We start from the raw sequence: 14,060 nt of genomic DNA, 5'->3' as shown, positions 1-14,060 counted from the left end.
AACATCACTGACCCAATGAACATGAATCTGAGCAAACTCCAGGAGATAGTGGAGGATAGAGGAGCCTGGAATGCTACAGTCTATGAGGTCCCAGAGTCGAAGATGACTTAGCAACTGAACAAGAAAAACGCATCAGGTGAACAATCTCAATCAGGCCAGACAAAGTAAACATACATGGTCTGTGGCTATCCAACATCCTTCCCTTTCCGCTTTTCACGCCTGTATGTTCTGTGGTTGGGGTGAGCTGTCAATCATATTGTCCCACCTCCAAAGCAACATGAAGGAGGGTATGTGTGACTAACCAGAGCAAATCACAATTCTTTCCAAGGACTACTACACTGATAGGAATAAAAGTGCTTTTCACAAGACCTGGAAGACTCTGAGTACACCAATCTGAAGTTACTGAAAGCCTTCACCCTCACTGCAGAATAAAGCCCAGAGATGACCAGCAGAGATGAAAAATAGACAGCAAAAGAGAAACTGCAACAGTGATGAACAGAGATCCTAATTCCAAATGCTCTATCTTAGATCCCATGAGTCCTTCTAGTACTCACAGGGAGCTGTGAGTACCAAAAGCTTCTGAGTAGGATTTGATGCTGGGAAAGACTGAGGGCAGGAGGAGAAGGCAGCGACTGAGGACAAGATGGCTGGATGGCATCACTGACTCAATGCACGTGAGTTTGAGCCAACTCCGGGAGATACTGAAGGACAGGGAAGACTGGTGTGGTGCAGTCCATTACGTCACAGACACGACTTAGCAACTGAACAACAAGAATTAACTATTTACATTAGCAGAATATATTTTTACTTTACTAGAAAAGCCAGACTTAGAACTAAAATTTAGCTTCAAACTGGGATAAATTAAGTTTTCTAGGAACTATATCATATGAATCAATGAGAATTCAGATCGGCTAAATTGAAAAAATCATGATACCAAATTGTTTTTGTTATATTTTCTTCATTGTAAACTGTTCTGTACAGTAAACTAATGAATCTAAAAATAACTACTATTATATAATCTGCCAAAATAAATCTGGTCTGGAATAAAATATTTTTATCATACCTCAGTTCAGTTCAGTTAGTCATGTCTGGCTCTTTCCGATCCCATGGACTGCAGCACACCAGGCTTCCCTGACTACCACCACCTCCTGGAGCTTGCTCAAACTCATGTCCATTGAATTGGTGACATGCACAATGATACATTTACTCAGAATCATATACATATTTTCAATAACCCAAGTTTTGATTACTTCATGCATTTTTAGCCCCTCTAATGCCTCATACTGACTAGTGCCACCGTCAATATTCTTTGAATAAATAAATGGAAATGGATCCTGAGGGGAACAGGTCCTCTGGGAGCAGCACGGACGACAAGGTGCCATTATAGCATTAAGCTCTAGACAACCTGGGGTGTCTGCAGCGAGTGGAAATGCCTAGTCTTCTCTGAGGCTGCCAAGAAGTCTCCAGCTACTCAAGTAAAGTCATCGGTTTCAGATGTGAACCACACATTAATTAAGGAAAAAGTTATCAACACATAAAATACAAAAGCATACACTATCCTCCCAAGATAGAACGACATACTAAATTTTCTTAAATCATCAGTGCTTTCACATACTAAAACATGTGCCCCTCCTGATGCTGCTACAGAACTTAAATAAACCAAATATGCATGCGATGTGACAGGGACAAGGTACACAGGAGCAGATGAAGGGCATACTGATGCAGAGTATTCACAAGCAGAGGAAAAAGAAAAGAATTTTTAAGGACACATACAAAGCTTAATTTCATTCCATGAAATTTAGCTATGTAAAACACCACAAAATACAACCGAAGAGAACAATCTAGCAAGCAACAGCAAAGACTCCCTAAATCCCACTAAATTACAGCTTTAGAGGACCTACATCTATGAAGCTGAGTTCCCCTGGAATAACAGTCACTCAAGGCATGGATTCTCCTTTTGTCTTTCTCTGTGAATGGTTCTATATGTGTACCATATTAAGTGACAGAAAAAATGGAGTAAACTAATAAATGAGTGAATAAATAACCTCATCTCAGTATCAGTGGATACTGATGTAAACCAAGGTTGGGGGGAAACTATTTGTATCTTTATACGATATGGTAAGAATTGCAGGCAGATAGTTTCACTTTTCACTTTCATGCATTGGAGAAAACGGCAACCCACTCCAGTGTTCCTGCCTGGAGAATCCCAGGGACGGGGGAGCCTAGTGGGCTGCCGTCTTTGACTGAAGCGACTTAGCAGCAGCAGCAGCAGCAGCATTTCTGAGCAGAGGACACATTGAAATGGAATGACTTGAATTGTGTGTCTCTTGAGATTCAAATTATGCTTGGGAGGTAAGTAGAAACAAGAAAGGTTTACACTTAAATCCTCTACTTCAACTCCTACCTATTCTTACCAGAGAAAAATATGATTTTGGCAGACGGGTGCAGTTTAATTAACACCACATTTAAACTGAAGAAACATGGAAGATGCCCGTGAATTTGCCCAGTTTGCTCACACTTGTTTCTTTGTCCCCTCTATTTCCCACAACAATGAATGAGAAAGGTGTCTTGGTGGTTTGGGGCCAGCAAGGAGTAAGAACCAGAAGGCTACACGTATCCCCAGTAACCCACACTGGCAATGGAGGAATCCCTTTGTGTGGGGAGGTGGCTGAATGGTAGCTTCACAATGAGAAGACAAAATGAAGTTTCTGGACCCATTGGGGAAAAAACAAAAATGCACATGGAGACAGAGAGCCAAGAGTCCAGGAGTATCTAAGGGCTTATTGCAGTAAGAGAAACTCTCACTCCCATGCTTTGATTTCCATGAAGAAAGACTTTTTCCCCTAAAATCCCTGATTTCCTGCCCCACATCTTTATTCTTATCCAGAGGGGAAATAAGTGGTAAGTTGGAATGAACTAAGCATGTGTTACTCAGCTTGTTCCTCTATGACATCTGCTTGCTTACAAGGAATACAAGACTCTCAAACCCAACACTCAGTGTTCCCCAATACCGTACAGACAATAAGGCCAAAGTCCATGTAAAAAAAAATGTTTAAAATTCATGGTTTTAAATAACATTTGCGATTGCTGGATTCTGACTGGCCCATCAGTCAAGTGAAAGTTGATCTGCTTGAAATCCTACTTTAAGGATAAGACTGTTGCACTGAACGCAGTTTCTGTTTCTAATTAATAATAGCAATTCAATTAATAATAGTAAATTCATATATCTTCTAGAATAACTAAAAACAAGCTTTACTCAAAATATTAACTAAAAAATAATACAAAAAATAAAAATAGTCAAAACAAGTCAATTAATATCTTCTCTTCATAGGGCTTCCCAGGATCTCCTTGCAGTCCAAGGGACTCCCAAGAGTCTTCTACAACAGCACACTTCAAAAGCATCAATTCTTCTGCACTCAGCTTTCTTCACAGTCCAACTCTCACATCCATACATGACCACTGGAAAAACCATAGCCTTGACTAGACCGACCTTTGTTGGCAAAGTAATGTCTCTGCTTTTCAATATGCTATCTAGGTTGGTCATAACTTTCCTTCCAAAGAGTAAGTGTCTTTTAATTTCATGGCTGCAGTCACCATCTGCAGTGGTTCTGGAGCTCAGAAAAATAAAGTCTGACACTGTTTCCAATGTTTCCCCATCTATTCGCCATGAAGTGATGGGACCAGATGCCATGATCTTCGTTTTCTGAATGTTGAGCTTTAAGCCAACTTTTTCACTCTCCTCTTTCACTTTCATCAAGAGGCTTTTTAGTTCCTCTTCACTTTCTGCCATAAGGGTGGTGTCATCTGCATATCTGAGGTTATTGAGATTTCTCCCGGCAATCTTAATTCCAGCTTGTGCTTCTTCCAGCCCAGAGTTTCTCATGATGTACTCTGCATATAAGTTAAATAAGCAGGGTAACAATATACAGCCCTGACGTACTCCTTTTCCTATTTGGAACCAGTCTGTTGTTCCATGTGCAGTTCTAACTGTTGCTTTCTGACCTGCATACAGGTTTCTCAGGAGGCAGGTCAGGTGGTCTGGTATTCCCATCTCTTTCAGAATTTTCCCCAGTTTATTGTGATCCACACAGTTAAAGGCATTAGCTTAGTCAATAAAGCAGAAATAGATGTTTTTCTGGAACTCTCTTGCTTTTTCGATGATCCAGCGGATGTTGGCAATTTGATCTCTGGTTCCTCTGCCTTTTCTAAAACCAGCTTGAACATCTGGAAGTTCACAGTTCATGTATTGCTGAAGCCTGGCTTGGAGAATTTTGAGCATTACTTTGCTAGTGTGATTACAGCCATGAAATTAAAAGATGCTCACTCCTTGAAAAAAGTTATGACCAACTTAGATAGCTATTCAAAAGCAGAGACATTACTTTGCCAACAAAGGTCCGTCTAGTCAAGGCTATGGTTTTTCCAGTGGTCATGTATGGATGTGAAAGTTGGACAGTGAAGAAAGCTGAGTGCTGAAGAATTGATGCTTTTGAACTGTGGTGTTGGAGAAGACTCTTGTGAGTCCCTTGGACTGCAAGAAGATTCAACCAGTCTATCCTAAAGGAGATCAGTTCTGGGTGTTCTTTGGAAGGACTGATGCTAAAGCTGAAACTCCAATACTTTAGCCACCTCATGCTATGTATATAATAACAAGATTGAGGCTCCAGTATCCTTGGCTTTTGGGGTAGATGGTCTTAATTTTTTAGAATAATTGTATTTTGGCAATAATCACTATTAAAGAAATGTTGAAAAACCTCGGGGTAATGAAAACCTACCTCTTGTCCTTCTGCAATAGCTGTTTGTACTTCTAATGTCCAAAAGGTTTGAGATACACAGAGAACTGTTTGTCCAGGCCACTCTCTTACCCAGTTAATTCGTTCATATTGTGTATAGGCAAGAATTGCATCTTTAATTACCTAATTGAAAAAGAAAATGCTTAAAGGTAAACAGTTTCACACTTTACTTGAACAAGCTAAACAATGAAGAGCTAACTCTAAATGGATTAACTTGTACTGCTCTACTTCTTACATTTTAGCCAATTATGAATATTCAAATCATGTGAATAGACTATTTAAAGTTTTTTCACACACCTGTGAGCAAACGGGGTCTCACAGAGTCGGACACGACTGAAGCGACTTAGTAGCAGCAGCAGCAATGAGCAAAAAAATATTTTATATAGCATTTTATTTTGCTGATATATAATCTATTTGTATGAACCATATTATATGAAATATTTCTTTGACCAGCCAAAGATGTCTTAGATAATTTTGGATTGAACAACAAAAGCAATTTTATTACAAAATGTAAGTTCAAACCCAAAATGAGATCCTTCCAATTCAGATAATTACTTACTTTGAACTTAATCAGATCCCCACTCAGCCATGTGCACATGTGTACACGCACATCAGGAAAACTACATAACTCCTCTAAAGTTTTTCCTATGTTTCCAGATCTTGCTCCCTTTGATGCCAAAGGCTATGCTGACAGGGTGAATATAGACTTCATTCACAGAGAGTTGACAGTTGTAAATTCAAGAAGTCTAAGTCATGTGCTTTGCTACATATGTTTTCAGTGGATCCATAGACCCACTTTTTCAATCAGTCTAATTTATTATATCAACCAAAAATAGTAAGGGCCAACAAAGGTCCGTCTAGTCAAGGCTATGGTTTTTCCAGTGGTCATGTATGGATGTGAGAGCTGGACTGTGAAGAAAGCTGAGTGCAGAAGAATTGATGCTTTTGAACTGTGATGCTGGAGTAGACTCTTGTGAGTTCCTTGGACTGCAAGCAGATCCAACCAGTCTGTTCTGAAGGAGATCAACCCTGGGATTTCTTTGGAGAGACTGATGCTAAAGCTGAAACTCCAGTACTTTGGCCACCTCATGCAAAGAGTTGACTCATTGGAAAAGACTCTGATGCTGGGAGGGATTGGGGGCAGGAGGAGAAGGGGACAACAGAGGATGAGATGGCTGGATGGCATCACCAACTCGATGGACATGAGTTTGGGTAAACTCCAGGAGTTGGTGATGGACAGGGAGGCCGGGCGTGCTGCGGTTCATGGGGTCGCAAAGAGTCAGACACAACTGAGTGACTAAACTGAACTGAACTGAACTGATGAGGTGATAGCCATGTCAGTGTTTGAATTTCTGAAAAGGTTGTCAAAGTTACATTTTTATGAGAAATATAGAAGGATATGTGAACCTTTCTGGACTTTTATAGTTTAGCTAGGATATTTACAGAGCTGAACTGAAATGAAGGGCAATGCTGACTATTGATAATAAAGAAAATGTATTAATAAAAGGCTAGAAGTAGCTGCAAAAAAGGCAGGTGAAAAGGGAGAAATGGGAGAAACACTGGAAAGACTAGAAAGAACAGTAGAGAAATGCCAAGGATGAAATATATATGTGTTCTAGAAGGATTCTGTGGAGAGAAGGAGAGGGAAGCATATAATCTAATTCACAGATTTCTATATAGTTGGAAGAGGACAAACATGATTACAGAAAGTTCTATGATATCATATATAAAATATAATACTAAACTATGTATACCATATATGAAAAAGTAAATATATTTTGGTGGTACAATCTACATTAAACCCATGATAACACAATAAGGTAAGGAGCAAAGGTGCCAAGAACATGATATTTTATCATTTACAAATGACCGAAAATTCACATACTTTAGGCACACAGTAGCCCTTGAAGCATGCAGATAACACACAGCACAACACAGTAACACACATCTCCTATCTGTAGTATTTTATATTGCATTTACTTGCATTTTCCCACCAACTTACACATGAACATTTGGAAAAGACATTTCCTATACCATTCCTTGCCAACCCAACTTAATGGTCTTAAATGATAACCAAAATATTTTATCTGAATACATTGGCAAAATTAAAAGATTAGTTGAAATAGTATTAAATATGTCTAAATTAATGAGTTATCACTGCACACATCAATTAACAAACCATGTAATCAATTTAAGTAGTGGTCAAAGTAGAATTCATTTAATTGTTAGTAGATACATAAATGAAAACATTGTTTGTCAATACTTATCAAGAGCTATGGAAGCTCATCCTCTTTTGTCCAGTGATCCTATATATATAAGGTATCATGAGAAAATAAATAATTCAAAGAAGCCATCTCTATCCCATCTCTATCATAAGGACGTTCATTATAATTTAGTCCATAATAGGGAGAAGTGGGAAACTGTCCAAAAGATTTTACACCTATTGAAAAAATATAATTCAAGCAGATACTCAAATTATATTTGACAGAAAGGGGCATTAAGGTACATGATGTATATTAAATACCTGGATTTCAATGAATTTTTCAATAATGTATGATAAAATTTGAAAACTTAGTGAAAACTGTTGATTAGGACCTGATGTCATGTTTCCTTTTAGTTCTGACCCTCAAGCATCCCTGATGAATCATGATTTTTACTCCTGGTAAGGAACTTGAATGATAAGTTCACACTATGGTAAAAAATGAATTTAACTGCTCAACTAATACCTATTTGCCTCCATGACTTAAAATTCTCTAGTAACAAAAAAAATATTACAAATGATTGAGATGATAATGTGTTAATGTGAGATGTGAAGTAACTGTTAATGATTTTCTAACATTTTGGTACATATGTTACATATGCATAGAACAAAAGAAAGCACCATAGAAACTGATGTGAAACTGTAGAGAGGTGCTTCCTAGACAAGACTAACAATAGACCATGTTGATTAAAGTGTATCTAATATCAAAAGCACAAGAAATGAGACGGACTCAAGATAAAAAACCCAAGTTGAGTCATTACAAAAATAGTACCACAGACCATATCTTTGCCTTCAATCTATTATCATTGAATTGATAATTTATGACTCAGTTTGTCTAAATAACAGTACATTTATCAGTAATACATTAACATTCTATCATCTTTACTAGAAATAATAATAAATATAGCCAGCTACCTTGTGGATGGATTTAATCATAACTCTCTCTAACTCAACCAACCACTTCTCCACTTGACCTCTGGCTTTGGCTGTTGAAATGGTGTCTATGAGTTCCACCACCTCTCCCTCACTACTCTTCATGTGAGTAATGTCCAAACTTTCTGTAAATTCCACCTTTGCAATTCCTTCAAAACATTTCTTCAAGTGAGGTTGCACTCTGTCAGGAAAAAGAATGTTTAAAATAATTAACCGAATAAAAGAATTCCCTAAATATCAATGTTCTGTGTATTCCAAACTTTATTCAAAATTCATAAATGTGCATTATGTCTGAGGCCCCTGCTAGATGCTGCAGATGAAGTGTTGAAGGGGAAAAAAAAACATACACATGGAATATACACACATGAGTCAAGTGGGAGGTCATCATTAATTGAATAATCACAAAAGACCTATAAAATTACAACTATTATAAGGGCTACATTAGGCTTTGTTTCCAGCACAATGAATTGAAAGTCATAAAAAGTAATATAAGGACCAAATCAATCTCGACCAACAAATAAAACACTAATCTGAAGAATCTTCAAATGCACCAAAGTATATTGATATTTAAACTGGGATCTTCAGAGACTGCTTGCAAATTATACAACAGGATTAGAACTTTAAATAAATCAACTACTTGGAAGGTACCCAACTTTGGTCTACACACTGTAATATAGATGGAACTGACTAAATTCCTCATTTTGGGCATGTTCTAGATTGCTTATCTCTTACTCTGAAAGCACAAGACACAAAACTAGGGATTGCAACAAATATCTAATCACTGTCTGATATATACTAGACACCCTTCTAAGGAATCAGCTATAGCGATAAAAAGGTAAAAAACCTCAGCCATTATGGAGCTTATGTTCTGCTGGAGGAAATCAAACAGTAAGCAAATAAGCACATTATAGAGTAAGCCAGATGACAAAAAAGGCTTGCTGGGAAAAAAAAGAAAAAAACAAGGCAGAGAAGATAATCAGGAATGGTGATTAGGGGATGCTGGAAGGGCTTGCAATCTAGTGACCTTCCTGAGTGGCAGGTTTTGCAGAGTACATCATGTGAAATGCCAGACTGGATGAAACACAAGTTGAAATCAAGGATACTGGGAAAAATATCAATAACCTCAGATATGCAGATGATATCATTCTAATGGCAGAAAGTCAAAAGGAACTAAAGAGCCTCTTGATGAAGGTGAAAGGAGAGAGTGAAAAAGCTAGCTTAAAAGTCAACATTCAAAAAACTAAGATCATGACATCCAATCCCATTATTTCATGGCAAATAGATGGAGAAGGAAATGGAAACAGAGGCAGATTTTATTTTCTTGGTCTCCAAAATAACAGCAGATGATGACTGAGCCACAAAAGTAACAGATGCCTGTTCCTTGGAAGAAAAGCTATGACAAACCTACACAGGGTATTAAAAAGCAGAGACATCATTTTGCCGACAAAGGTCTGTATAGTCAAAGCTATGGTTTTTCCAGTAGTCATGTAAGGATGTGAGACCTGGACCATAAAGAAGGCTGAGCACTGAAGAACTGATGCTTTTAAACTGTGGGACTGAAGAAGACTCTTGAGAGTCCCTTGGACAGCAAGGAGATCTAACCAGTCAAGCCTAAAGGAAATCAATCCAGAATATTCATTGGAAGGATTGAGGCTGAGGCTGAAGCTCCAAACCTTTGGTCACCTGATGCAAAGAGCCAACTCATTGGAAAAGACCCTGATGCTGGGAAAGACTGAAGGCAGGCAGAGAAGGGGATGACAGAGGATAAGATGGTTGAATGGCATCACCGACTCCATGGACATGAGTTTGAGCAAGCTCCGGAAGATAGTGAAGGACAGGGAAGCCTGGCGTGCTGCAGTCCACAGGGTCACAAAGAGTTGGAGACGACTTAGCGACTGAATAACAACAAAAGAAGTCTTGTGAATATTTGGGTGAGGAGGATCCTAGGCCAAGAGAACAATATGCTGAGGGAGGAGGCTGACTCTTCTATGGGAGAATTGCAAGGACTGTAGAAGAATAAACAAGAAGAAAACTAGTGGGGGATGAATAGGAAGGATCATGGTGTAGTACCTGGTGAGTGACTGCAAGGCACTGAGAGGGCACTGACTTTTATTCTGCATGGGAAAAATCTGTAAGACAAATGTGATAAAAAGAGAAACCCATCCCAGACTTGGAAAAATTTAATTCAATGGTATTTCTTATGTTTTAATCATCAAATAAGTTGATTACAGGAATGATTTACAACAGTCTTAAGTTATTATATAACATAATCATATATAACTGGAGAAGGAAATGGCAACACACGCCTGTATTCTTGCCTGGAGAATCCCATGGACAGAGGAACCTGGAGGGTTACAGTCCATGGGGTCGCAAAGAGTCAGACACAACTGAGAGACTAACACAACAACAACAATCATATACAAGTTCTGCATTATTCTGAAAATTAAATTTAAGCAGATCAACTTAGCCATGTATGATGTACACATTATGATATATATAGTAATATTGATATGCCTTACTTACCTAGTGGGATCTTTAGTCTCAGATAGGATCTCAAGAAGTTCATCATTAGACAAGAAAAAGAATCTGGGGAAGAAGAGACGTTTCTTTTCCAAATATTCATTAAGTCCTTTAAGAATGAGTTCCAAAAGCTCATTAGATTTTTTCAGCCTCTCCAGCATCCTGTCAATAGTTACAACTGATAGAACATGTTTATCCTAAAAATAAAAGAAAATTCACAACTCAAAAATACGAGATACTGACTTCATATTATAGTTGAGATTGCATGGTTTTAATATAACAAAGGTTACACAAATTTTAAAGTGAATACTTTTTTTTTTTAAGTGCTCTTGCCTGGTCTAGATCTAACCAGCCACTTTAATTACATAAAAGCCACGTTAACTGGATCCTCAGTTAACTAAACTTATTTTTGGTACTTAGCCAAAGTGAGTTTGGTATTCACTGAAAGATCAATCAAAAATTTCAACTGTAAATTGTTTCATACAGAAATTTGATTCCACTGCAGGAAAATGTTTTTGTCAATAGACTTTCAATGTGACTGGAAAGAAAGATAATTTTCTGCTTTGTTTTAAAATATAACAACATAATGGGAACACAGCAATTTAATCAAAGAACAAAATAATTATCAATACCTGTTTTTTCAGTAGAACAGGTTCATATGAAATATGCAACACATACAATTCACTTATCTTTAAAGCAGTGCAATTTTCTAAAGGGATTTTATTATATTTCCTAAGAGTTTTATACTTCAAATAAACATTTTAAAATGCACACAAAAGTCAGCAGGACAGAGACTCAGGTCATAATTTAATGTGCAATTCATTAAAAAAAAAAGTATGGAGTAGTACTCTTGTACTTGATTAAAAAAACTAAAATGATGTTCTTAGAGTGCCACCTTCTGGAGAAGTATGCTTTTCTTTGTTGGGGGAAAAAAAATGAGTTGTTAATAAATGCGAAAAATTCCTTTCACAAATTAACAATGTTTTATTTTCAGCCAAAGAATATACCACAATTTGCTATTTTAGATTGCAGATTTGAAAGTTTAAAAATTCAGTTATTTAAAACAACAGTTCATATTTCTTTCCCTAAATATTATAATTACAAAAGAAATACGTCTGGAAACACTTAGCATTTGAGTAGGAAAAGATTTTTATTGAATTCCTGAGGTGAAACCTATTAATCTAGATCAGCTTAAGACTCTGAACCAAATATGCTAGTTCTGAATGAATATATCTGATAATCTATGTACCCTGGTATATGGTCTTAAGAAAAAAATATAGACAAGTAATCATTATCCTGACTAGGAACTCTCTTTCTATGAGAATGTAAACAGAATAGAAACTGCATGAGATGAAGGAAAGCACAGCCTTGTTCCTAACATCCTTATTACCTGTGTGACTTTGGATCATTTAACCAGAGCCTCTGTCTCTTCATCTTTAAAATGGGGATAAAAGCCGTCTCTCAAAGTTGTTATGAGGATCAAATTAGACAAAATATTGGAAGCACCTGGTATGGTGCCTAAAACACACATATGCTTGAAATTACCCTTTCCATTTCACCTTCTATAAATGTCTCTTGAAGAGAAAGAGACAAACAGACACTACCCTGGGGGAATGGATGGAGCAAGTCACTTACATCACGCTATCGATTTAATGGAGCTAAAATGAACATTTTATAAACTGCCTTCCTTCTGGTGAGATAATTATCATAGTAAAATAAAACTGGCTTTAAGTTCCACACTGGCACTGCCACAAAATTCTGGTACAGAGTAAGCATTCCATAAATATCTGTTGACTGACTGAGTGAATGAAGATGAGTTCAGTTCACAGAAACACAAACTCAAAGAAGTTTTTTTGTACCAACAAAAGAAAGTTTTGAAGTTTTCCTGCTGTACCAACTCATTAGCTAATGCTGTCAAGATAGAACAGTAAGATATTAAAACAGGAAGCTACCAGAAGTGTGAAACTCAGTGCAACTCCTTTGACACTTAAATTACTTTTTATCTTCTGGAGAGGAAAAGAAATTATTAACTACCGTATTTTTTGGTTAAAGGATAATTTTACAAATTTTAGGTGTCTTCTTTTGCTTCCCAAGTATCACCACTCTCATCAGCTCAAATGACAAGCTACTGGCTAATTTACATTTCTAAAGCAAATGCCGGTGATATCAGGGCCTGAAACTTTAATTGGGGGTATACAGAGGGCATGCTAATTACTGCTGCCATGAGAAGCTGCATAGAAAGTACACTTAATGGAATTAAGCTCAAGCCAGTTCACTAAACTTCCAAAAGCATAAACTTCCTAATCAGAAACCCCTGGACAACAGAAAACTGGTCAGATCTTCACTAAACCTATTAAGTATTAGAAAGGAAACATGGATTCACCAAGTAGACCTTTATACTGCCTTGCAACTTTCAGATCCTTCGACCTCACCAAAAATAGAAATCCTTTCAAGATACAGGATGTTTCTAGGATTACTCCAGTTCTTAGGACTCAGGAGTTATCTAACACTGAATTTTTAGAGAAGGTTGTTGAGAATGAACTCAGAATTCTTAGAACTAGCAATAATTCAAGGATCAATCTCAATTTAATTATTCATTCATTCTGGACAAATATTTTTGGAGAGCCTGCTACATGCCCGACACTGTTTTCAGTGCTTGGGCCACAACTGTGAACAAAGCAAAGACCCCAGCCTCCAAGAGGAGACAGGTGATAAATAACAAAATAATTTATACATCATATAGTCAGTTAGAAGGTAATGAATGCTGCATACAAGAAAACGGGGCATCAGGATGGCCAGAAAAGGCAAAGGCAGGTTTTAATTTAAACACAGTGCTCAGCGTGAGCCTCTTTATAAAGGGAATAGTTGAGAAAAGACTCCAGGAAGCAAAGACCCTGATCAGCTTTGCAGATTATTTGGAAGAACAGAGTCCAGTAGGTACAAAGGTTCCAGGGCAGAGTATGTTTGGCATGTGTGATTCAAAAAAGGAAGCTAGCGTGGCTAGAATAGAGTAAGTAAGGTGGAAAGTTATAAGGACAGAGAGGTAAAAGGGTAAAGTGAGTAAATCAAGAACTTCCTGCTCAATGAAACTACTGCTATGTCCCATACAGAAGCATTTCTCCCCTGGATACTAAGATATTTCAACTGGCAAGACCAAAAGTTGGGAATCAGAACTGTTGTGAGTCGTTTATTGAGTGAACTAGTATGAAAAGTCAACATCATTTTCACTCATTAATTCCCAGACCCATGAACTGCGCATATGGGAGAAACTATTTGGAGCTAGTTGAGAATATGAGCTATGTATCCTCTAGAACTGCACGCCAAACTCACAAACTATTTTCTTCCTGCTCATGTATCAACTGAGTCTTCAACATGAGACATTCCACTTTTTATAAGGTCAATGTTCACATTAGGATCTGTAAATCTTAAAGAACATCAGTTAATTGCCTCATTTCCTTTGTAATGTGAATACCATAGCAGAAGCAGTATTGTATGGAAATTGTGACAATAAGTCATTCAGTAAGTCAATGAATGACAGTGTTGGCAGAAACTTGGAA

The 14,060-nt window shown here is 37.4% G+C and overlaps 1 protein-coding gene across 1 annotated transcript in view; it reads right to left on the bottom strand.

Moving 5' to 3' along the window:
- DNAH7 (dynein axonemal heavy chain 7) overlaps positions 1-14,060 on the bottom strand; it is a 261,928-nt gene that overhangs the window by 160,373 nt on the left and 87,495 nt on the right. The window contains exons 20-22 of the mRNA XM_040228896.1: positions 10,507-10,700; positions 7,966-8,164; positions 4,773-4,913 (exon numbers count right to left, since the gene is read on the bottom strand). Coding sequence (XP_040084830.1) covers positions 4,773-4,913; positions 7,966-8,164; positions 10,507-10,700 — 534 coding nt within the window. The remainder of the gene's footprint in view (positions 1-4,772; positions 4,914-7,965; positions 8,165-10,506; positions 10,701-14,060) is intronic.

The sequence above is a fragment of the Oryx dammah genome, unplaced genomic scaffold (genome assembly GCF_014754425.2).
Source record: "Oryx dammah isolate SB20612 unplaced genomic scaffold, SCBI_Odam_1.1 HiC_scaffold_27, whole genome shotgun sequence".
In the NCBI taxonomy this organism is placed as follows: domain Eukaryota; kingdom Metazoa; phylum Chordata; class Mammalia; order Artiodactyla; family Bovidae; genus Oryx; species Oryx dammah.
This window is presented reverse-complemented; position numbering and strand designations above follow the sequence as displayed.